Source organism: Neovison vison, chromosome X (assembly GCF_020171115.1).
Source record: "Neovison vison isolate M4711 chromosome X, ASM_NN_V1, whole genome shotgun sequence".
Taxonomy (NCBI): Eukaryota; Metazoa; Chordata; class Mammalia; order Carnivora; family Mustelidae; genus Neogale; species Neogale vison.
Genome location: NC_058105.1, coordinates 83,596,642 through 83,620,837, shown reverse-complemented (window position 1 = coordinate 83,620,837; position 24,196 = coordinate 83,596,642). Strand labels below are relative to the sequence as shown.

Genomic DNA, 24,196 nt, shown 5'->3' with positions numbered 1-24,196 from the left:
TGAGAGGACCATGTGGTTCTTCTCTCTTCTCTTATTAATTTTTTCTATCACATTGATTGATTTGCACATGTTGAACCATTCTTGTAGCCCAGGGATGAATCCCACCTGGTCATGGTGGATAAACTTTTTAATGTGCTGTTGGATCCTGTTTGCTAGGATCTTGTTGAGAATCTTAGCTTCCATATTCATCAGTGATATTGGTCTGAAATTCTCCACTCTGGTTTGGTCTTTGCCTGGTTTGGGGATCAGGGTAATGCTGGTTTCATAGAAAGCGTCTGGAACTTTTCCTTCTGCTTCAATTTTCTGAAACAGCTTCAGGAGAATAGGTGTTATTTCTTCTTTGAAAGTTTGGTAGAATTTCCCAGGGAATCCATTAGGTCCTGGGCTCTTGTTTTTTGGGCTTTTGTGATCACCGCTTCAATCTCATTACTAGATATCGGTGTATTCGTTGTCAATTTCTTCCTGGTTCAGTTTTGGGAGTTTATAGTTTTCCAGGAATGCATCCATTTCATCTAGGTTGCTAAGCTTATTGGCATATAACTGTTGATAATAACTTCTGATGATTGCTTCTACTTCCTTGGTGTTCATTGTGATCTCTCCGTTTTCGTTCATAATTTTATGTATTTGAGCTTTCTCTCTTTTCTTTTGAGTTAGTGTCACCAATGGCTTATCGATCTTATTGATTCTTTCAAAAAACCAGCTTCTAGTTTCATTGATATGTTCTACTTTATCTCTGGTTTCTATGTCATTGATCTCATCTCTAATCTTGATGATTTCCCTTCTTATGTGTGGAGTTGGTTTGATTTGTTGTTGATTCTCCAGTTCTTTAGGGTGTAGAGTCAGCTGGTGTGTTCTGGATTTTTCAGTTTTTTGGAGGGAGGCTTGGATGGCTATGTATTTCCCCCTTAGGACAGCTTTTGCTGTATCCCATAGGTTTTGGACCGAAGTGTCTTCATTCTCATTGTTTTCCATGAATTGTTTCAATTCTTCTTTGATCTCCTGGTTGATCCAAGCATACTTAAGCAAGGTGATCTTTAGCTTCCAGTTGTTAGAGTTCCTTTGGAACTTTTCCTTGTGATTGAGCTCCAGTTTCATGGCATTGTGATCTGAGAATATGCAGGGAATAATCTCAGTCTTTTGGTATCGGTTGAGTCCTGATTTGTGACCCAGTATGTGGTCTATTCCTGAGAATGTTCCATGTGGACTTGAGAAAAATGAGTATTCTGTTGTTTTAGGGTGGAATGTTCTGTATATATCTTTGAGGTCCGTCTGGTTCTATGTGTCTTTCAATGCTCTTGTTTCTTTATTGATTTTCTGCTTTGATGATCTGTCTATTTCTGAGAGAGGCGTGTTAAGATCTCCTACTATTAATGTATTCATATTAATATGACTCTTTATCTTAATTAACAGTTTTCTTATGTAATTGGCTGCTCCCATATTGGGGGCATAGATATTTACAATTGTTAGATCATCTTGGTGGACAGGCCCTCTAAGAATGATGTAGTGTCCTTCTGTATCTCTAACTACAGTCTTTAGTTTAAAATGTAATTTATCTGATATGAGAATCGCTACCCCAGCCTTCTTTTGAGGCCCTTTGGCATGAAAGATGCTTCTCCATCCCTTCACTTTCAATCTGGGTGTATCCTTAGGTTCAAAATGGGTCTCATGTAGACAACATATGGATGGGTCCTTTAGTTTTATCCAATCTGCAACCCTATGTCATTTTATAGGCACATTTAGGCCATTCACATTGAGGGAGATTATTGATAGATACGTTTTTATTGACATCATGTTACTTTTGAAGTCTTTCTTTCTGTAGATTGTCTCTATATTTCTGTTCAATGCTATTCTTAGGATTTTTGCTCTTTTACAGAACCCCCCTTAATATTTCCTGCAATGTTGGCTTGGTGGTTGTATAGTCTATTAAGCCTTGCCAGCCTTGGAAACTCTTTATCTCTCCATCCATTTTGAATGTCAGTTTTGCTGGATAAAGTATTCTTGGCTGCATGTTCTTCTCATTTAGTGCCCTGAATATATCTTGCCAGCCCTTTGTGGCTTGCCAGGTCTCTGCGGACAGGTCTGTCCTTATTCTGATGGCTTTCCTCTGTAAGTAAGCAGCCTCTTTGTCCTAGCAGCTTTCAAGAGATTATACCTACAGTTATGATTCCTCAATTTGACCGTCACGTGCCTTAATGTTTTTCTGGAATCTATAGTCTTGGTTGGAGACCGTTTGGCCTCTAGTACATGAACTCTGGTTCCATTCGTGAGAGTGGGAAAGTTTTCATGAAGAACTTCTTCCATTATATCTTCTAGACTTCATTCTTTCTCCTTCCCTTCAGGGATTCCAATAACTCTGACGTTGGAATGCTTCATGGCATCATTTATTACCCTGATTCTGTTTTCGTGACTTCTAAGCTGTTTGTTCCAGGCTTCCTCCTGATCCTTTCTCTCTATCTGTTTGTCCTCCAGATCACTAATTCTATCTTCTGTCCAGTTACTCTAGCGTTGAGAGAATCTAGATTAGATTGGAACTCATTGAGAGCATTGTGAAGCTCGTCCCTGGTAGCTTTCAGCTCTTCCCTAATATTGAAAACATGATCTCTAGTTGTTTTCATTTCGGCCCTAATCAATTCCGTTTGTTCACCCATGGCTTTCTCCAACCTACCTATTGCTTGGATAATTGTTAGCCTGAATTCTCTTTCCGACATATTGTCTATGTTGATAGCTATTAGCTCTGTTGCAGAAGGTCCATCCTCTGTATTTTTCTTCTGTTGGGCATTCCTCCTCCTAGTCATTTTGGTGAGAGATGGCTGAACAGGTGTAGCTGAGTGTATCGACTGTGGTGCAGTCAAGGTGCACCCTGGAATGCTTCTGAGCAATCAGGGTTCCCCACCCAAATGAGAGGAAAAAGAAAAGGAAAAGAAAAAAATAGAGAGGGAGAGATACAGGAAAGAAAGGTGAGATAAAAGAGAAGGTTTGGCCCAAATGGGTCCCAAGGTAAGATTTATGAAGTATACAAACAGACACAGACAAACAAAAAGACTGATAAAAGTACATGACAAGATCAACTCAAAATGGATAAAAGACCTCAACGTGAGACAGGAATCTATCAGAATCTTAGAGGAGAACATAGGCAGTAATCTCTTCGATATCAGCCACAGCAACTTCTTTCAAGATACATCTCCAAAGGCAAAGGAAACAAAAGCGAAAATAAACTTCTGGGACTTCATCAAAATCAAAAGCTTCTGCACATCAAAGGAAACAGTCAACAAAACAAAGAGGCAACCCACGGAATGGGAGAAGATATTTGCAAATGACAGTACAGACAGAAGGTTGATATCCAGGATCTATAATGAACTCCTCAAACTCAACCCACACGAAACAGACAAACACATCAAAAAATGGGCAGAAGATATGAACAGACACTTCTCCAATCAAGAAATACAAATGGCTATCAGACACATGAAAAAATGCTCATCATCATTAGCCCTCAGGGAGATTCAAATTAAAACCACATTGAGAAATCACCTTACACCAGTTAGAATGGCCAAAATTAACAAAACAGGAAACAACATGTGTTGGAGAGGATGTGGAGAAAGGGGAACCCTCTTACACTGTTGGTGGGAATGCAAGTTGGTGCAGCCTCTTAGGAGAACAGTGTGGAGATTCCTCAAGAAATTAAAAATAGAGCTTTCCTACGACCCTGCAATTGCACTCCTGGGTATTTACCCCAAAGATACAGATGTCGTGAAAAGAAGGGCCATCTGTACCCCAATGTTTATAGCAGCAATGGCCACAGTCGCCAAACTATGGAAAGAACCAAGATGCCCTTCAACGGAAGAATGGATAAGGAAGATGTGGTCCATATACACTATGGAGTATTATGCCTCCATCAGAAAGGATGAATACCCAACTTTTGTAGCAACATGGATGGGACTGGAAGAGATTATGCTGAGTGAAATAAGTCAAGCAGAGTCAATTATCATATGGTTTCACTTATTAGTGGAGCATAACCAATAGCACGGAGGACAAGGGGCGTTAGAGAAGAGTAAGGAATTTGGGTAAATTGGAAGGGGAGGTGAACCATGAGAGACTATGGACTCTGAAAAACAGTCTGAGGGGTTTGAAGTGGTGGGGGAGTGGGAGGTTGGGGTACCAGGTGGTGGGTATTATAGAGGGCACGGCTTGCATGGAGCACTGGGTGTGCTGAAAAAATAATGAATACTGTTTTTCTGAAAATAAATAAAGTGGAAAAAAATAAATAAATAAATAAATAAAAATTAAAATAAATAAATAAATAAATAAATTGGAAAAATGGCAAAAAAAAAGTTGAAAAAAAAAAAAAAGAAGTACATGACAAGAGAAATATATATATATATATTTGCATATATATATATGCAAATAAAGAAGAACCTCATCAAAAAGAACCCTGAGTGTAAGATTTATATACTATCAGGACAAACACAAAAACCCAGAAATACTGGTGGAAGAAAAAGATGGGAGAGTGGTTGTAAATTCTCAGTGTGGGTGAGGAAGGTTGTTTTGATTCTTCCTGGATGTATCTTGATATATTTGTTAAAGGACTCAACTGTCCTAAGATAAGGGGGGATTAGGAATTGGTTTACCGATAGCAGTGGCATTGATTGGGGAAAGGGGATTACCTTGAAGTTTAACTCTATATTAATATTAGAAAATAAAAATTAAAAAAGGAATAAACTGTACTAAACTAAACTAAAATTAAAAAAAAAGAAATTTAAAAAATAGAAATGCAAAAGGAAAACACAGGTGTATGTATCAAAAAGTTCAGGTTAGAGGGTTATTATGGTATTTGATGTACTGAACATCTCACTGTGATGGTAAATAGGTTTAAAAATTATCTATATAGTAAAAAATTAACTATATAAAAAATGAGCCATAATAGTGGGATCAAATTAATAATAAAAATTGTCCTATGAAGTAGTGGTGGTTGTTCTCCTGTCGTCTTTTTTTTTTTCCCCTTTCCCGGTTGGTTTTCTGGGGTATGGGCCTGCCATGTGGGTTTTCAGTACAGGAAGTTCTCTCAGCTAAGTCTTCCCTCCCCTTTCAATGGGGTGGGCTCTGAGGAAACTGTTTTTTTCAGGCTTTTGTTCTCTGGAGGTTTTTATATTTGTTCACTTTTGTTTTTTCTCTCTCGCCTTGACCGCTTTTGATGGTTTTTGTAAGTTTAGGGGAAAGCAAACTGCACCCTGACCTCCCTCTCAGAGAGAAGCCTCAGTCTGGCTGCAGAGCCCATATAAATCCCCCCTTGGCCACTGGCAGAGCAGGTTCCCAGTCGTGGTCCCTGCGACTCAGGATTTTTTGCTTGTACCCCAAACCACAGCAGCGGCAGCTGTCTGGGCAGCTCCAGAGTGCCAGAGAAATTCCAAGCAGCAATTGCACACTGAGATTTTCCCACTGGCCGGGGCTGGGAGTGCCTGATCTTTCAGTCTGAGAGTACCTGGCTGGCATTTGTGTGCACCTTTCTCAGGGGAGGGCGCGGGGCACGACTTGGACTCTGATGGCTTGGCAGGGTGTGGGGACTGCAAAAAGGCTGTGCTTCTGTTGGCTGGCGAGGCTCCCAGTCCCTCATGGGAGCAGGCCACCATGCACTCTCAGGCGTGCTGGTGGTTTAGGGACTGAGACCTGGTTTCTCTGCTGCACTGTCTCTGGCTCTGTGCCAGGGATGGCTGTCCTGGGTCTGGGGACTTAAGCGCCGACCCTAACACCCTGATTCCCGCAATTTCCTCCCGGTGATCCTTTGCTCTTTTTTTTTTCCAATTTATTTATTTTCAGAAAAACAGTATTCATTATTTTTTCACAACACCCAGTGCTCCATGCAAGCTGTGCCCTCTATAATACCCACCACCTGGTACCCCAACCTCCCACCCCCCCGCCACTTCAAATCCCTCAGATTGTTTTTCAGAGTCCATAGTCTCTCATGGTTCATCTCCCCTTCCAATTTACCCAAAAGCACATACCCTCCCCAATGTCCATAACCCTACCCCCCTTCTCCCAACCCCCCTCCCCCCAGCAACCCACAGTTTGTTTCGTGAGATTAAGAGTCACTTATGGTTTGTCTCCCTCCCTATCCCATCTTGTTTCATGGATTCTTCTCCTACCTTTGCTCTTTTTGAGTGTTTTCTACCAGACTCTCGAGTTAATGCTGGTCCCCAGGCGCTGGGCACTCTAGTATTGGGATATTACATTCCAAGGGGTCACCTCTGGTGGCTCCCTCCCCCTTTTGTTTATCTTCCGATATCAGTCCAACTTTCCCACTCAGCTTTACCTGCCCACTGGCGTCTTCTGCTCCAGTAGAGATCCAGACGTGTATAATTCTGATCTCAGGCTGATTTCATGGGTGATTGGAGATCTTTGGAAGGTAATCAGCTCACTTTAGGGTACAGGTTGAAAGGGCGCCTCCTCCTATTTTTCTGCCATCTTGTCTCCCCCAGATCTTGTTTCTTATGTTATTTTTCAATAAAAGGAACCAGGACCCCTTTGAGAAATATATGATTCCAGGATTAGAGCATATAATATACAAGATAAGCCTCAAGAAACTTATTGTGTCAGAAAGTAAAGAGTTGCTCAAAAGCAAAATCCAAAATGATGTGGTATGTTAACAAAACATTGGAGCTAACTGAAAAAGTCTTGGTGGTCAAAGCTAGAACTATTAGAATAGCAAAATAAATAACACTGTATTGGATTATAACACAAACTATAAAATAAATATCCATGGACCTAAACTGAGATAAAAAAATTATTAAATAGATGAATGATTAAATAAATGAATGAATAAATAAATAAGGAAGAACAGAAAATCTCCCATGCAAAATTATTCAAAGTTATGTATCTTAATTATACAGGGCAGCCTGGGTGGCTCAGGCAGTCGAGTGTATGCCTTCAGCTCAGGTCATGTTCTTGGGGTCCTGGGATGGAATCCCACATTGATTTCCTTGTGGGGTGTCTGCTTCCCCCCCCTGCTCCTTTCCACTACTTGTGCTTATCCTCTGTCTCTCATAAATAAATAAATAAATAAATAAATAAATGATCTTTTTAAAACAATCCAAATAATGTCTGTAGATGAAAGAGATGGAACACAACTTCCACTCCTTAACTAGAGACTATAGATAGTGACTTCCTTCTAAAGAGTATGGGGAGAAAAAGTCTAACTTCACTGTGGAGTAACTGGATGAACATTACCTCAGCCAGATAATGAAGGTAAGCATCAGCAGTGATAAGTCTCCTAGATAGTATGTATCCTTGATATGATGTGACAAGAATAGAAATTTATGTTTAAATTCTTGCTACTAAAAATCCATGACCCCAGATTTAATCATTAGGAAAACATCGAACAAAACACAATTGTGGTACATTCTACAAAATACCCAACAAGAACTTCTCAAAACTTTCAAGATCATCGAAAGAAATCAAGTCTGAGAAACTGTCACAGCCAAGAGGAAGCATAGGCAACTAGATGAAATGTGATATCCTGGATGGGATCCTGAAACAGAGAAATGACTTTGGGTAAAAACAGAAAATATGAATAAAGTATGGATTTGTTTAAAAATGCACTTTGCTTTCCTCTAAAACTACAAAACCATCAAAAGCGGTCAAGGTGAGAGGAAAAAAAAAGTGAACAAATATAAAACCTCCAGAGAACAAGAGCCTGAAAAAAAATACAGTTTTCTCAGAGCTCACCCCCTTGAGGGGGCAGAAGGACTTAACTCAGGGAACATCATTGACTGAAAACTCACGTGGCGGTCCCTTCCCCGAGAAACAAGCCAAGAAAGGAAAAAAAAAAAAAAGACTACAAGAGAACAAACACCACTACTTCATAAAAAAAACTTTTATTTTAATTCGTTCCCACGATTCTGGTTCATTGTTTTTATATAGATAATATTTCAACCTATTTACCAAGACATTGAGCTGTCCAATACATGAAATTGCATAATAACATTCTAACCTGAACTTTTTGATACATACACCTGTGTTTTTATTTTGCATTTCTGTTTTTTGAATTTCTTTTTTAAATTTTATTTTAGTTTAGTCTAGTTTATTCCTTTTCTAAAATTTTCTAATATTCATATAGAGTTAAAATTCAAAGTAATCCCCTTTACCCAATCAATACTGCCCTATAAGTAAACCAATTTTTAATCCCCCGTTATCTTAGGAAAGTTGAGTCCTTTAACAAAGATATCAAGAAACATCCAGGAAGAATCAAAACAACCTTCCTCGCACACACTGAGAATTTAAAACAACTCTCCCATCGTTTTCTTCCACAAGGGTTTCTGTATTTTTGTGTGTGTCCTGAATATATATAAATCTTACACTTGGGGTTCTTTTTGACGAGTTCTTCCTTTATTTGCATATATATATATATATATATATATATATATACATATTTTTTCTCTTGTCATATAATTTTGTCAGGCTTTTTGTTTGTCTCCTTTGTTTGGATACTTCATAAATCTTACCTTGGGGCCCATTTGGGCTGACCTTCTCTTTTATCTTCCTTTTCTACCCTGTCCCTCTCTCTCTCTCTCTCTCTTTCTTTTTTCTTTTTCCCTCGTTTCGATGGGGAATCCTGATTGCTCAGAAGCGTTCCACGGTGCACCTTGACTGCACCACAGTTGATACATCCAGCTACATCTGTTCAGTCATCTCTCACCAAAATGACTAGGAGAAGGAATGCCCAACAGAAGAAAAATACAGACGATGGGCCTTCTGCAACAGAGCTAACGGCTATCAACATAGACAAAATGTTGGAAAGAGAATTCAGGCTAACAATTATCCAGGCAATAGCTAGGTTGGAGAAATCCATGGATGACCAAAAGGAATTGATTAGGGCCGAGCTGAAAGCAACCAGACAGGATGTTCACAATGTTAGGGCACAGCTGAAAACTACTAGGGATTAGGTTCACAATGCTCTCAATGAGTTCCAATCTAATCTAAATTCTCTCAAAGCTAGAGTAACGAGACAGAAGATAGCATTAGTGATCTGGAGGACAAACAGATAGAAAAGATCAGGAGGAAGCCTGGAACAAACAGTTTAGAAACAACAAAAACAGAATCAGGGAAATAAATGATACCATGAAATGTTCCGACGTCAAAATTATTGGAATCCATGAAGGGGAGGAGAAAGAAAGAAGTCTAGAAGATATAGTGGAACAAGTTCTTCAAGAAAACTTTCCCAATCTGGCGAATGGAACCAGCATTCATGTACTAGAGGCCGAACGGTCTCCACCCAAGATTATAGATTCCAGAAAAACATCAAGGCACCTGATAGTCAAATTGAGGAATCATAACTGTAGGTATAATCTCTTGAAAGCTGCTAGGACAAAGAGGCTGCTTACTTACAGAGGAAAGCCCATCAGAATAACTTCAGACCTGTCCACAGAGACCTGGCAAGCCACAGAGGGCTGGCAAGATATATTCAGGGTGCTAAATGAGAAGAACATGCAGCCAAGAATACTTTATCCAGAAAGACTGACATTCAAAATGGATGGAGAGATAAAGAGTTTCCAAGACCGGAGGGCTTAAAAGACTATGCAACCACCAAGCCAACACTGCAGGAAATATTAAGGGGGGGGTTCTATAAAAGAGGAAAAATCCTCAGAGTAAGATTGAACAGTAATATAGAGACCATCTACAGAAAGAAAGACATCAAAGGTAAAACAATGTCAATAAAAACATATCTATCAAAAATCACTCTCAATCTGAATGGCTTAAAGGCTCCCATAAAACGACACAGGGTTGCAGATTGGATAAAACGACAGGACCCATCCATATGTTGTCAACAGGACCCATCCATATGTTGTCTACAAGAGACCCATTTTGAACCTAAACATACACCCAGACTGAAAGTGAAGGGATGGAGAAGCATCTTTCATGCCAAAGGGCCTCAAAAGAAGGCTGGGGTAGCGATTCTCTTATCAGATAAGTTATATTGTAAACCAAACACTGTAGTCAGAGATACAGAAGGACACTATATCATTCTTAAAGGGACTATCCACCAAGATGATCTAACAATTGTAAATATCTATGCCAATATGGGAGCACCCAATTACATAAGAAAACTGTTAATCAAGATAAAGAGTCATATTGCTATGAATACATTAATAGTAGGAGATCTTAACACGCCTCTCTCAGAAATAGACAGATCATTGAAGCAGAAAATCAATAAAGAAACAAGAGCCCTGAATGACACATTGGACCAGATGGACCTCAGAGATATATACAGAACTTTCCACCCGAAAACAACAGAATACTCATTCTCCTCAAGCACACATGGAACCTTCTCAGGAACAGACCACATACTGGGTCACAAATTAGGACTCAACCGATACCAAAAGACTGAGATTATTCCCTGCATATTCTCAAATCACAATGCTTTGAAACTGGAGCTCAATCACAAGGAAAAGTTCCAAAGGAACTCAAACACCTGGAAGCTAAAGACCACCTTGCGTACGAATGCTTGGATCAACCAGAAGATCAAAGAAGAACTGAAACAATTCATGGAAACCAATGAGAATGAAGACACTTCAGTCCAAAAGCTATGGGATACAGCAAAAGTGGTCCTAAGGCGGAAATACATAGCCATTCAAGCCTCCCTCCAAAAAATTGAAAAATCCAGAACACAGTAGCTTTCTCTACACCTTACAGAACTGGAGAATCAACAACAAATCAAGACAACTCCATACATAAGAAGGGAAATCATCAAGATTGAGCTGAAATCAATGAGGTTGAATCCAGAGATACAGTAGAATGTATCAATGAAACTAGAAGCTGGTTTTTTGAAAGAATCAATAAGATTGCTAAACCATTGGCCACACTAATCCAAAAGAAAAGATAGAAAGCCCAAATTCATAAAATTATGAATGAAAACGGAGAGATCACAATGAACACCAAGGAAGTAGAAACAATAATCAGAAGTCATTATCAACAGTTATAGGCCAATAAGCTTAGCAACCTAGATGAAATGGATGCATTCCTGGAAAACTATAAACTCCCAAAACTGAACCAGGAAGAAATTGACAACCTGAATAGACTGATATCTAGTAACGAGATTGAAGCAGTGATCAAAAACCTCCCAAAAAACAAGAGCCCAGGAACTAATGGAATCCCTGGGGAATTCTACCAAACTTTCAAAGAAGAAATAACACCTATTCTCCTGAAGCTGTTTCAAAAAATTGAAGCAGAAGGAAAACCTCCAGACTCTTTCTATGAAGCCAGCGTTACCATGATCCCCAAACAAGGCAAAGACCCTACCAGAACGGAGAATTTCAAACCAATATCACTGATGCAAATGGGTGCGAAGATTCTCAACAAGATCCTAGGAAAGAGGATCCAATAGCACATTAAAAAGATTTTCCACGATGAACAGGTGGGATTCTTCCCTGGGCTACAAGGATGGTTCAACACTCACAAATCAATCAGTGTGATAGAACAAATTAATAAGAAAAGAGAAAAGAAACACAAGGTCCTCTCAATTGATGCAGAAAAAGCATTTGACAAAATCCAGCATCCGTTCCTGATTAAAATGCTTCAAAGGATGGGGATAGAGGGAACATTCCTGAACTTCATCAAATCTATCTATGAAAGACCCACAGCAAATATCATCCTCAATGGGAAAAAGCTTGCATCCTTCCCATTGAGATCAGGAACATGACAAGGGTGCCCACTCTCACCACTCTTGTTCAACATAGTATTAGAAGTCCTAGAAACAGCAATCAGACAACAAAGAGAAATAAAAGGTATTCAAATTGGCAATGAAGAAGTCAAACTCTCTGTCTTCGCAGATGACATGATTCTTTATATGGAAAACACAAAAGTCTCCATCCCCAAACTAGTAGAATTCATACAGCAATTTAGCAACGTGGCAGGGTACAAAGTCAATGTGCAGAAATCAGTGGCTTTCTTATACACTAACAATGAAAATACAGAAAGGGATTAGAGAATCGATTCCATTTACTATAGCACCACGAACCATAAGATACCTGGGAATAAACCTAACCAAAGTGGTAAAGGATGTGTACTCGAGGTACTACAGAACACTCATGAAAGAAATTGAAGAAGACACAAAAAGATGGAAGACCATTCCATGCTCTTGGATCGGAAAAATAAACATTGTTAAAATGTCTATACTGCCTAGAGCAATCTATACTTTTAATGCCATTCCGATCAAAATTCCACTGGTATTCTTCAGAGAGCTGGAGCAAATAATCCAAAAATTTGTATGGAATCATAAGAGACCCCGAATCGCTAAGGAAATGTTGAAAAATAAAAATAAAACCGGGGGCATCACGCTACCTGACTTCAAGCTTTACTATGAAGCTGTGATCACCAAGACAGCATGGAATTGGCATAAAAACAGACACATAGACCCGTGGAACAGAGTAGAGAGCCCAGATATGGACCCTAAACTCTATGGTCAAATAATCTTTGACAAAACAGGAAAAAATATACAGTGGAAAAAAGACAGTCTCTTCAATCAGTGGTGCTAGGAATATTGGAGAGCTATACGTAGAAGAATGGAACTCGACCATTCTCTCACACCGTACACAAAGACAAGCTCAAAATGGATAAAATACCTCAACGTGAGACAGGAACACATCAGAATCCTAGAGGAGAATATAGGCAGTAATCTCTTCGATATCAGCCACAGCAACTTCTTTCAAGATACGTCTCCAAAGGCAAAGGAAACAAAAGCGAAAACAAACTTTGGGGACTTCATCAAAATCAAAAGCTTCTGCACAGCAAAGGAAACAGTCAAGAAAACAAAGAAGCAACCCACAGAATGGGAGAAGATACTTGCAAATGACAGTACAGACAAAAGGTTGATATCCAGGATCTATAAAGAACTCCTGAAACTCGACACACACAAAACAGATAATCATATCAAAAAATGGGCAGAAGATATGAGCAGACACTTCTCCAATGAAGACATACAAATGGCTATCAGACACATGAAAAAATGTTCATCATCACTAGCCATCACAGAGATTCAAATTAAAACCACATTGAGATATCAACCTTACACCAGTTAGAATGGCCCAAATGAGCAAGACAGAAAACAACATGTGTTGGAGGGGATGTGGAGAAAGGGGAACCCTCTTCCACTGTTGGTGGGAATGCAAGTTGGTGCAGCCTCTTTGGAGAACAGTGTGGAGATTCCTCAGGAAATTAAAAATAGGGGGGGAGTCAATATGGCGGAGAAGTAGCAGGCTGAGACTACTTCAGCTAGCAGGAGATCCGCTAGAGAGCTTATCTAAAGATTGCAAGCACCTACAAATCCATCGGCAGATCGAAGAGAAGAAGAACAGCAATTCTAGAAACAGAAAAACAACGTCTTTCTGAAATGTAGGACTGGTGGAGACGTGAATCCAAAGCGACGGGAAGATAGACCCCAGGGGGAGGGGCCGGCTCCCAGCAATCGGCGGAGCAATGAAGCACAAAATCAGGACTTTTAAAAGTCTGTTCCGCTGAGGGACAACACTCCAGAGGCTAAACCGGGCTGACGCCCATGCGGGGTCAGTGTGGCCTCAGGTCCCGCAGGGTCACAGAAGGATCAGGGGTGTCTGAGTGTCTCAGAGCTTACAGGTATTAGAACCTGTACAGAAGCCAGCTACAGAGACAGAGCCAACAGTGAGCTCACAGCTCGGGGGTACCTTGAAGCGGTCGGTAACTCAGTGAGCTCGGAGCGTGGCTGGAGGTCAGGCAGATGGGGTTACTGGGCGCTGTTCTCTGATGGCGCACTGAGGAATGGGGCCCCAGGCTCTCGTCTCCTCTGGGCCAGAGACCAGGAGGCCACCATTTGTATTCCCTACCTCCAGAACTCTACGGAAAGAGCTCAGGGAACAAAAGAAAGCAAACCCAAGCGGATTACTCAGCCCGGCCTGGTAAGGGCCGTGCAATTCCACCTGGGTCAAAGACACTTGAGAATCCCTACAACAGGCCCCTCCGCCAAAAGATAAACAAGAAATCCAGCCAGACCAAGTTCACCTACCAAGGAGTGCAGTTTCAATACCAAGGAGAGCAGCAGAATGCCAGAGGAGGAGAAAGCAAAGCACGGAACTCATGGCTTTCTCACTATGATTCTTTAGTCTTGCAGTTAATGTAATTTTTTTTCTTTTTCATTTTTTTCTCTTCTTCTCCTAAATTTTTTTAACTTTTACGCTCTTCTTTTCTAACGATTTTTAACTAGTTTATCTAATATATATATATATTTTTTCTTTTTTATACTTTTCTTTGTTCGTTGTCTTTTTAAAATTCTTTTCTTTCTTTACTTTTCTTTTTTTTTCTTTCTTTCTCAACCTCTTTTTATCCCCTTTCTCCCCTGTCACAATTTCGGATCTCTTCTGATTTGGTTAAAGCATATTTTCCAGCGGTTGGTGCCACCCTTTTAGTATTTTACTTGCTCCTTCATATACTCTCATCCGGACAAAATGACAAGGCGGGAAAATTCACCACAAAAAAAAAAAAAAAAAAAAAAAAACAAGAGGCAGTACCGAAGGCTAGGGACATAATCAATACAGACATTGGTAATATGTCAGATCTAGAGTTCAAAATGACAATTCTCAAGGTTCTAGCCGGGCTTGAAAAAGGCATGGAAGATATTAGAGAAACCCTCTCCGGAGATATAAAAGCCTTTCTGGAGAAATAAAAGAACTAAAATCTAACCAAGTTGAAATAAAAAAAGCTATTAATGAGGTGCAATCAAAAATGGAGGCTATCACTGCTAGGATAAATGACGCAGAAGGAAGAATTAGCGATATAGAAGACCAAATGACAGAGAAGAATGAAGCTGAGCAAAAGAGGGACAAACAGCTACTGGACCACGAGGGCAGAATTTGAGAGATAAGTGACACCATAAGATGAAACAACATTAGAATAATTGGGATCCGAGAGGAAGAAGAAAGAGAAAGGGGAGCAGAAGGTATACTGGAGAGAATTATTAGGGAGAATTTCCCCAATATGGCAAAGGGAACGAGCATCAAAATTCAGGAGGTTCAGAGAACACCCCTCAAAATCAATAAGAATAGGCCCACACCACGTCACCTAATAGTAAAATTTACAAGCCTTAGTGACAAAGAGAAAATCCTGAAAGCAGCCTGAGACAAGAAGTCTGTAACATACAATGGTAAAAATATTAGAATGGCAGCAGACTTATTCACAGAGACCTGGCAGGCCAGAAAGAGCTGGCATGATATATTCGGAGCACTAAATGAGAAAAACATGCAGCCAAGAATACTATATCCAGCTAGGCTATCATTGAAAATAGAAGGAGAGATTTCCAGGATAAACAAAAATTGAAGAAATTTTCAAACACCAATCCAGCTCTACAGGAAATATAGAAAGGGGTTCTTTAAGCAAAGAGAGAGCCTACAAGTCATAGATCATAAAGGAATAAAGACAATATACAGTAACAGTCACCTTACAGGCAATACAATGGCACTAAATTCGTATCTCTCAATGGTTACCCTGAATGTTAATGGGCTAAATGTCCCAATCAAAAGGCACAGGGTATCAGAATGGATAAAAAAAACAAAACCCATCTATATGTTGCCTGCAAGAAACACATTTTAAGCCCGAAGACACCTCCAGATTTAAAGTGAGGGGGTGGAAAAGAATTTACCATGAAATGGACATCAGAAGAAAGCAGGAGTAGCAGTCCTTATATCAGATAAATTAGATTTTAAGCCAAAGACTATAATAAGCGATGAGGAAGGACACTATATCATACTCAAAGGCTCTGTCCAACAAGAAGATGTAACAATTTTAAATGTCTAAGCCCCCAACGTAGGAGCAGCAACTATATAAACCAATTAGTAACAAAATCAAAGAAACACATCAACAATAATACAATAATAGTAGGGGACTTTAACACTCCCCTCACTGAAATGGACAGATCACCCAAGCAAAAGATCAACAAGGAAATAAAGGCCTTAAATGACACACTGGACCAGATGGACATCACAGATATATTCAGAACATGTCATCCCAAAGCAACAGAATACACATTCTTCTCTAGTGCACATGGAACATTCTCCAGAATAGATCACATCCTCGGTCCTAAATCAGGACTCAACCGGTATCAAAAGATTGAGATCATTCCCTGCATATTTTCAGACCACAATGCTCTGAAGCTAGAACTCAACCACAAGAGGAAGTTTGGAAAGAACCCAAATACATGGAGACTAAACAGCATCCTTCTAACGAATGAATGGGTCAACCGAGAAATTAAAGAAGAATTGAAAAAAAAAACATGGAAACAAATGATAATGAAAACACAACGGTTCAAAATCTGTGGGACACAACAAAGGCAGTCCTGAGAGGAAAATATATAGCGGTACAAGCCTTTCTCAAGAAACAAGAAAGGTCTCAGGTATACAACCTAACCCTCCACCTAAAGGAGCTGGAGAAAGAACAAGAAAGAAACCCTAAGCCCAGCAGGAGAAGAGAAATCATAAAGATCAGAGCAGAAATCAAAGAAATAGAAACCAAAAAACCAATAGAACAAATCAACGAAACTAGGAGCTGGTTCTTTGAAAGAATTAATAAAATTGATAAACCCCTGGCCAGACTTATCAAAAAGAAAAGAGAAAGGACCCAAATAAATAAAATCATGAATGAAAGAGGAGAGATCACAACTAACACCAAAGAAATACAAACAATTATAAGAATATACTATGAGCAACTCTACGCCAACAAATTTTACAATCTGGAAGAAACAGATGCATTCCTAGAAACATATAAACTACCGCAACTGAACCAGGAAGAAATAGAAAGCCTGAACAGACCCATAACCAGTAAGGAGATGGAAACAGTCATTAAAAATCTCCAAACAAACAAAAGCCCAGACCAGACAGCTTCCCGGTGGAATTCTACCAAACATTTAAAGAAGAAATAATTCCTAATCTCCTGAAACTGTTCCAAAAAATAGAAATGGAAGGAAAACTTCCAAACTCATTTTATGAGGCCAGCATCACTCTGATCCCCAAACCAGACAAGGATCCCATCAAAAAAGAGAGCTATAGACCAATATCCTTGATGAACACAGATGCGAAAATTCTCATCAAAATACTAGTCAATAGGATTCAACAGTACATTAAAGGGATTATTCACCACGACCAAGTGGGATTTATCCCAGGGCTGCAAGGTTGGTTCAACATCCGCAAATCAACCAATGTGATACAACACATCAATAAAAGAAAGAACAAGAACCATATGATAGTCTCAATAGATGCTGAAAAAGCATTTGACAAAATATAGCATCCCTTCCTGATCAAAACTCTTCAAAGTGTAGGGATAGAGGGCACATACCTCAATATTATCAAAGCCATTTATGAAAAACCCACTGCAAATATCATTCTCAATGGAGAAAAACTGAAAGCTTTTCCACTAAGGTTAGGAACACGGCAGGGATGTCCATTATCACCACTGCTATTCAACATAGTACTAGAAGTCCTAGCCTCAGCAATCAGACAACAAAAAGAAATTAAAGGCATCCAAATCGGCAAAGAAGATGTCAAACTATGATTCTTCGCAGATGATATGATACTATATGTGGAAAATCCAAAAGGCTCCACTCCTAAACTGCTAGAACTTGAACAGGAATTCAGTAAAGTGTCAAGATATAAAATCAATGCACAGAAATCAGTTGCATTTCTCTCCAACAACAAGACAGAAGAAAGAGAAATTAAGGACTCAATCCCATTTACAATTGCATCCAAAACCATAAGATACCTAGGAATAAACCTAACCAAAGAGGCACAGAATCTATACTCAGAAAACTATAAAGTATTCATGAAAGAAATTGAGGAAGACACAAAGAAATGGAAAAATGTTCCATGCTCCTGGATTGGAAGAATAAATATTGTGAAAATGTCTATGCTACCTAAAGCAATCTACACATTTAATGCAATTCCTATCAAAGTACCATCCATCTTTTTCAAAGAAATGGAACAAATAATCCTAAAATTTATAAGGAACCAGAAAAGACCTTGAATAGCCAAAGGAATATTGAAAAAAAAAAAAAAGCCAAAGTTTGTGGCATCACAATTCTGGACTTCAAGCTCTATTACAAAGCTGTCATCATCAAGACAAGATGGTGCTGGCACAAAAACAGATGCATAGATCAATGGAACCGAATAGAAAGCCCAGAAGTAGGTCCTCAACTCTCTGGTCAACTAATCCTCGACAAAGCAGGAAAGAATGTCCAATGGAAAAAAGACAGCCTCTTCAATAAATGGTGTTGGGAAAATTGGACATCCACATGCAGAAAAATGAAATTGGACCATTTCCTTACACCACACACGAAAATAGACTCAAAATCGATGAAGGACCACAATGTGAGAAAGGACTCCGTCAAAATCCTTGAGGAGAACACAGGCAGCAAACTCTTTGACCTCAACCGCAGCAACATCTTCCTAGGAACATCGCCAAATTCAAGGGAAGCAAAGGCAAAAATGAACTATTGGGATTTTATCAAGATCAAAAGCTTTTGCACAGCAAAGGAAACAGTTAACAAAACCAAAAAACAACTGACAGAATGGGAGAAGATATTTGCAAACGACATATCAGATAAAGGGCTAGTGTCCAAAATGTATAAAGAACTTAGCAAACTCAAAACCCAAAGAACAATAATCCAATCAAGAAAAGGGCAGAGGTCACGAACAGACATTTCTGCAAGGAAGACATCCAGGTGGCCACCAGACACGTGAAAAAGTGCTCCATATCACTCAGCATCAGGGAAATACAAATCGAAACCACAATGAGATATCACCTCACACCAGTCAGAATGGTTAAAATTAACACTCAGGAAATGACAGATGCTGGCAAGGATGCAGAGAAAGGGAAACCCTCCTACACTGTTGGTGGGAATGCAAGCTGGTGCAACCTCTCTGGAAAAAAACATGGAGGTTCCTCACAATGTTGAAAATGGAACTACCCTATGACCCGGCAATAGCACTACTGGGTATTTACCCTAAAGATACAAATATAGTGATCCGAAGAGGCACCTGCACCAGAATGTTTATAGCAGCAATGTCCACAATAGCCAAACTATGGAATGAACCTAGATGTCCATCAACAGATGAATGGATAAAGAAGAAGTGGTATATATACACAATGGAATACTATGCAGCCATCAAAAGAAATGATATCTTGCCATTTGCGACAATGTGGATGGAACTAGTGCGTATCATGCTTAGCGAAATAAGTCAAGCAGAGAAAGACAACTATCATATGATCTCCCTGATATAAGGAAGTGGTGATGCAACATGGAGGCTTAAGGGGGTAGGAGAAGAATAAATGAAACAAGATGGGATTGGGAGGGAGACAAACGTTAAGTGACTCTTAATCTCACAAAACAAACTGAGGGTAGCTGGGGGGAGGGGGGTTGGAAGAAGGGGGGTGGGATTATGGACATTGGGGAGGGTATGTGCTTTGGTGAATGCTGTGATTTGTGTAAACTGGGCGATACCTGTACCCCTGGGGATAAAAATATATTATATGTTTATAAAAAATAAAAAATTAAAAAAAAAGAAATTAAAAATAGAGCTTCCCTATGACCCTGCAATTGCACTCCTGAGTATTTACCCCAAAGATACAGATGTCATGAAAAGAAGGGCCACCTGTACCCCAATGTTTATAGCAGCAATGGCCACGGTCGCCAAACTGTGGAAAGAACCAAGATGCCCTTCAGTGGACGAATGGATAAGGAAGATGTACTCCATATACACTATGGAGTATTATGCCTCCATCAGAAAGGACGAATACCCAACTTTTGTAGCAACATGGACAGGACTGGAAGAGGTTATGCTGAGTGAAATAAGTCAAGCAGAGAGAGTCAATTATCATATGGTTTCACTTATTTGAGGAGTATAACAAATAGCATGGAGGACAAGGGAAGTTACTGAGGAGAAGGGCGTTGGGGGAAATTGGAAGGGGAGGTAAAGCATGAGAGACTATGGACTCTGAAAAACTATGAGGGGTTTGAAGCAGCAGGGGGTGGGAAGTTGGGGGAACCAGGTGGTGGGTATTATAGAGGGCACAGATTGCATGGAGCACTGCGTGTGGTGCGAAAATAATTAATACTGTTATGCTGAAAATAAATAAAAAATAAATTAAAGAAAAAGTTGTTGAACAGGTTCTCTCTGTCACTGCATAATAATAAGGAAGTATATAACCAAAGGAAGTTCATATATATATATATATATATATATATATATATATATAACTTATATATAATAGTAAGGAAGTATATATGCCAAAGTTTTTGACAACCATATTGTAACATCAGCTTCTGGATGAAACTGACATCAGAGAGAAAATAGAAGATAAAACAAAACTGGCTTTGGTTGTCATTCCTGAGTATATTCATTTATTAGGACTGCCATAAAAAGTAACAAAGACTCAGTGGCCCAAATAATGCAAATTATTTTCTCCCAGTCCTAAAAGTTATAAATACAGTATCAAGGTGTCCAAGTCCAAGATTTAAAGCTTCTCTCCTTAGATGGTAGATGGCCATTTTCTCTCGCTGTCTTTGCATGGTCTTTCTTTCACGTGTGTCTATGTTTTAATATCCTCTTCTTATAAAGACACCAGTTATATTAAAGTCTACACATATGAGGCCATTTTACATTAATTACTACTTTAATTAAATGCCCAACCTCCAAATACATTCACATTCTGATGTACTAGTGGCCAGGTCATAAACATACAAATTTGGAGGGGACACAATTCAGCTCAAGAAACTAAGCACATAGTTTAACCCTTATCTGATGCCTATCAAATTTTTCAAATAATGAACTAGTAAATACCATTTATTATTAATCAGTTTGAGATTGCTGTCCTATTTTTTAAAATTTATTTATTTATTTATTTATTTGAGAGAAGGAGAGAAAGAGAAGACATGAGGGAAGAACGGCAAAGGGAGAGGAAGAAACAAGCTCCCTGCCAGGAAGCCCAGAACCACTGGGCTTGGTCACAGAACCCCCAGATCATGACCAGAGCTGAAGGCAGATGTTTAACAAACTGAGCTACCCAGGCACCCCAAGATTGCTTTCATCTTGCAAGTAAGTGCTAACAGCCTACCAGATACAGTACCATAATATTGATTTTTTAGAGAATTATAAGATATTATTGAAAAACTCTATACACAACAAAAAGCATTACAAACAAGTGTTAAAATGGATGCCATTCTATGCAAAACTACCTAAGGTTGTTACTAATTGTAATCACATTCAAGAACAACTCCCCTGTTGAAAGTAAGACACTATTTCTCCAAAGCAAGATCTCCAAATCTAAGATGCCTAACCCTGTTTTGGAAAAACACTTATTATATGTATTTCTGTTTATGTGTAAGCAGAGACTTATGTCTGTGTGTAGTGTGATTGGGGAGATGTGTATTGGGGATTATGTGTATGGAGATATGAGTATCAGGTAATACATAGAGACAATGTGTGTATATATATATATAAATGCACAAACATATATTTTTGTACAAATATAAAGAATTTCTGGATCCATATGTATTTTGGGTATTTCTTGATCAATTTGTATGTATACAAAAAGTGTGCAGAATATGCAAAAAATGAAAAGACACTTTAGCTGGGGAGATGAGAGGTGGAGCTAGAGAGCATGAGTTGGTGCAGGTATACAGGAAGAAAAAGGACAACCTATAAGTACCACGGATCTGAATTTTGAAAGAGGAGGAGCATTAGAGGAGTTCATTCATGACTACCAAGGCTGGTTGTCTTATTCAGCAGGAAGGGGAGGCCTCTTTACCAACAGGAAACCGAAAGTATCTCCTTTAGGGAAAAGGGGAGGAGACTACGGCGGCGGCAGCGGCTGGTGGGAGCCCCATGTGGCAGAAGGGCCGCCGCCGCCGCCGCCGACAGGGAGGCGGAGGACCCGCGAAGCTCAGAGCTGGGCATACCGCCGCCATCCTCTTCGCCTACCCAGACGCCCTCCTAGACGCGTTCCCCGCCTGCGGATCCTCCCCTCCTAGCCGGGGCAGGCATCCGGCTCGTCGCCTGCTGATCCGCCTTCGGCACAGGCTCACGGCGGAGGCAGCTGCACGGAGGTGTCCGATTTGGGCACGGAGGCAGCACGGCGGAGGTGTCCGATTTGGGCACGTGAGGCCTGCGATCCGGGCGGTGGACGCCAGGCAGGGCAAGGCCATTGGTGGGCTCCAGCATGGAGAAGGGGGATGGGGTGGACTCCTGGGAGAGATAAGGGGTGGGGGCGGGCGCCGGGTGAGGCTGGAGTCGGGGAGTGCGATGGGAAATAGGAAACGGGGGTGGCGTTAGGAGCCAGGCAAGAAATTGAAGGTGAGCCTGGGGAAGCGAGGGCGCTGAGTGCCAGGAAAGCGATCCTGGGTAGACAAGGGGCGTATGGGCAGCAGGCTGAGGCGTCCAGGGCAGGACGACAGTGAGTGCGTGCGGGTCAAGGCGGTGAAGGGATAGCCGTTTTGCGGGGGACTGAGAGTGGGCGCCAGTGGCGGGTGATGGAGGCAGTGGGTTCTGAACAAGGAGGTAGCCCGCCCGCTCCTGCAGAGTCCCTAACCCCAGCCAGCACCACTGCCGCTGCCGCCTTTCCCCGCAGCCTAAAGGAACCTGGGAGGCAGAGCACTTGGCAGGCACGCAGCCAGAATTTCCAGCACTGCTGCCAGGCTCATGGGGAAAATTTAGGTTCTGGCGCAGGGTACGCAGACACATCGCTGTTGGGAGAATTTCACCTTATGTCATATTGAGTGTTTCTGTCTTATCGTTTCTCCTCCCCCTGCAGGCATGAAGACCCCCAACGCACAGGATGCCGAAGGGCAACAAACCAGGGCAGCTGTGGGCCGGGCCACTGGGTCAGCAAACATGACGAAGAAAAAAGCCTCCCAAAAGAAGCAGAGGGGCAGACCTTCGTCCCAGCCCCGCAGGAACATCGTGGGCTGCAGAATTTCGCATGGATGGAAGGAAGGTGATGAGCCCATCACCCAGTGGAAAGGAACCGTTCTGGATCAGGTGCCTATAAATCCCTCTCTTTATCTGGTGAAATATGATGGAATTGACTGTGTCTATGGACTGGAACTTCACAGAGATGAAAGAGTTTTGTCTCTTAAAATTCTTTCCGACAGGGTGGCATCATCTCAAGTCAGTGATGCAAACCTTGCAAACACCATAATTGGTAAAGCTGTGGAACATATGTTTGAGGGTGAGCATGGTTCTAAGGATGAATGGAGGGGAATGGTCTTAGCCCAAGCACCAATCATGAAAGCCTGGTTTTATATTACCTATGAGAAAGATCCTGTCTTGTACATGTATCAGCTTCTAGATGATTATAAAGAAGGAGACCTCCGTATCATGCCAGAGTCCAGTGAGTCTCCTCCAGCAGAAAGGGAGCCAGGAGGAGTTGTAGATGGCCTGATAGGTAAACATGTGGAATATACCAAAGAAGATGGTTCCAAACGGATTGGCATGGTCATTCACCAAGTAGAAGCCAAACCCTCTGTGTATTTCATCAAGTTTGATGACGATTTCCATATCTATGTCTATGATTTGGTGAAAAAGTCCTAACTGTTAGGGCAAACTTTGCCACATTTGTGAAAACAAATGTATACTTTGTAGACTTGCAAAATAATGTTGCTTTTCAGTGTATTGAAAGCTTAAGGGTCCCTGTTAACTCAACACCTCTGCCAGCATAACTGTTGTTTTGTTCTGAAAAAATACAAATTTATGTGGACATGACATGCTGTGTGTAAGGACTTTGTCATGTTGAAAAGATTGGGTGTGTTTGGTGGATGGGGCATGAAAGGAAGGGACAGCTGTAAATGCAGGCTGTGAATAAAGTTCAGCTAGTATCATAATCAGCCATCTAAAAATGGAATAGGACTTAGCTGGCCTGGTCTGGGGGCGGGGAGGAGAAGGAACTAGAGATGGGCTGTGGGGGGAGGGAGAAGGGGAGGTGACTGCTTGGGAAGAGGTGGGGGCAGGGCCAGAAATGGAGAGGCTCCCTGGGGGAGGGATGACCTAAGAAAGAGGCACCCAACTGGGAGGGGGTGGAGAATAACAGAGAGAGTGAGATCTTGGGGCTTAGAGGAAAACAGACAGAATGCCTTGAGTAGAGAGGGACACAAAGGAGCTTAGAAGAGGTCCAGAGCAAGGGGACAGAAAAGAAGAAGCTG

At 40.7% G+C, this 24,196-nt stretch overlaps 1 protein-coding gene and 1 pseudogene across 5 annotated transcripts; one reads left to right on the top strand and one right to left on the bottom strand.

Annotated features, from left to right (window-relative positions):
• LOC122896631 overlaps positions 1 to 21,967 on the bottom strand; it is a 180,206-nt pseudogene extending 158,239 nt beyond the window's left edge.
• On the top strand, positions 21,898 to 23,759 carry LOC122896391 (spindlin-2). 5 transcript variants are annotated; one of them, XM_044234565.1, is made up of 2 exons: positions 21,898 to 22,140; positions 22,810 to 23,759. In XM_044234565.1, exon 2 carries the CDS (start codon positions 22,812 to 22,814, stop codon positions 23,586 to 23,588), a length of 777 nt encoding a protein of 258 aa, XP_044090500.1. In that variant the 5' UTR covers positions 21,898 to 22,140; positions 22,810 to 22,811; the 3' UTR covers positions 23,589 to 23,759. The 5 variants fall into 5 exon arrangements, with proteins under 5 accessions (XP_044090500.1, XP_044090499.1, XP_044090498.1 ...); XM_044234564.1 differs by having other exon boundaries at positions 21,898 to 22,153; XM_044234563.1 differs by having other exon boundaries at positions 21,898 to 22,194.
• The last annotated feature ends 437 nt before the right edge of the window (positions 23,760 to 24,196 follow it).

Excerpts from the sequence above, each read along its gene's own strand:
- LOC122896391 (XM_044234565.1), top strand. The coding sequence starts at position 22,812 with ATGAAGACCCCCAACGCACAGGATGCCGAAGGGCAACAAACCAGGGCA.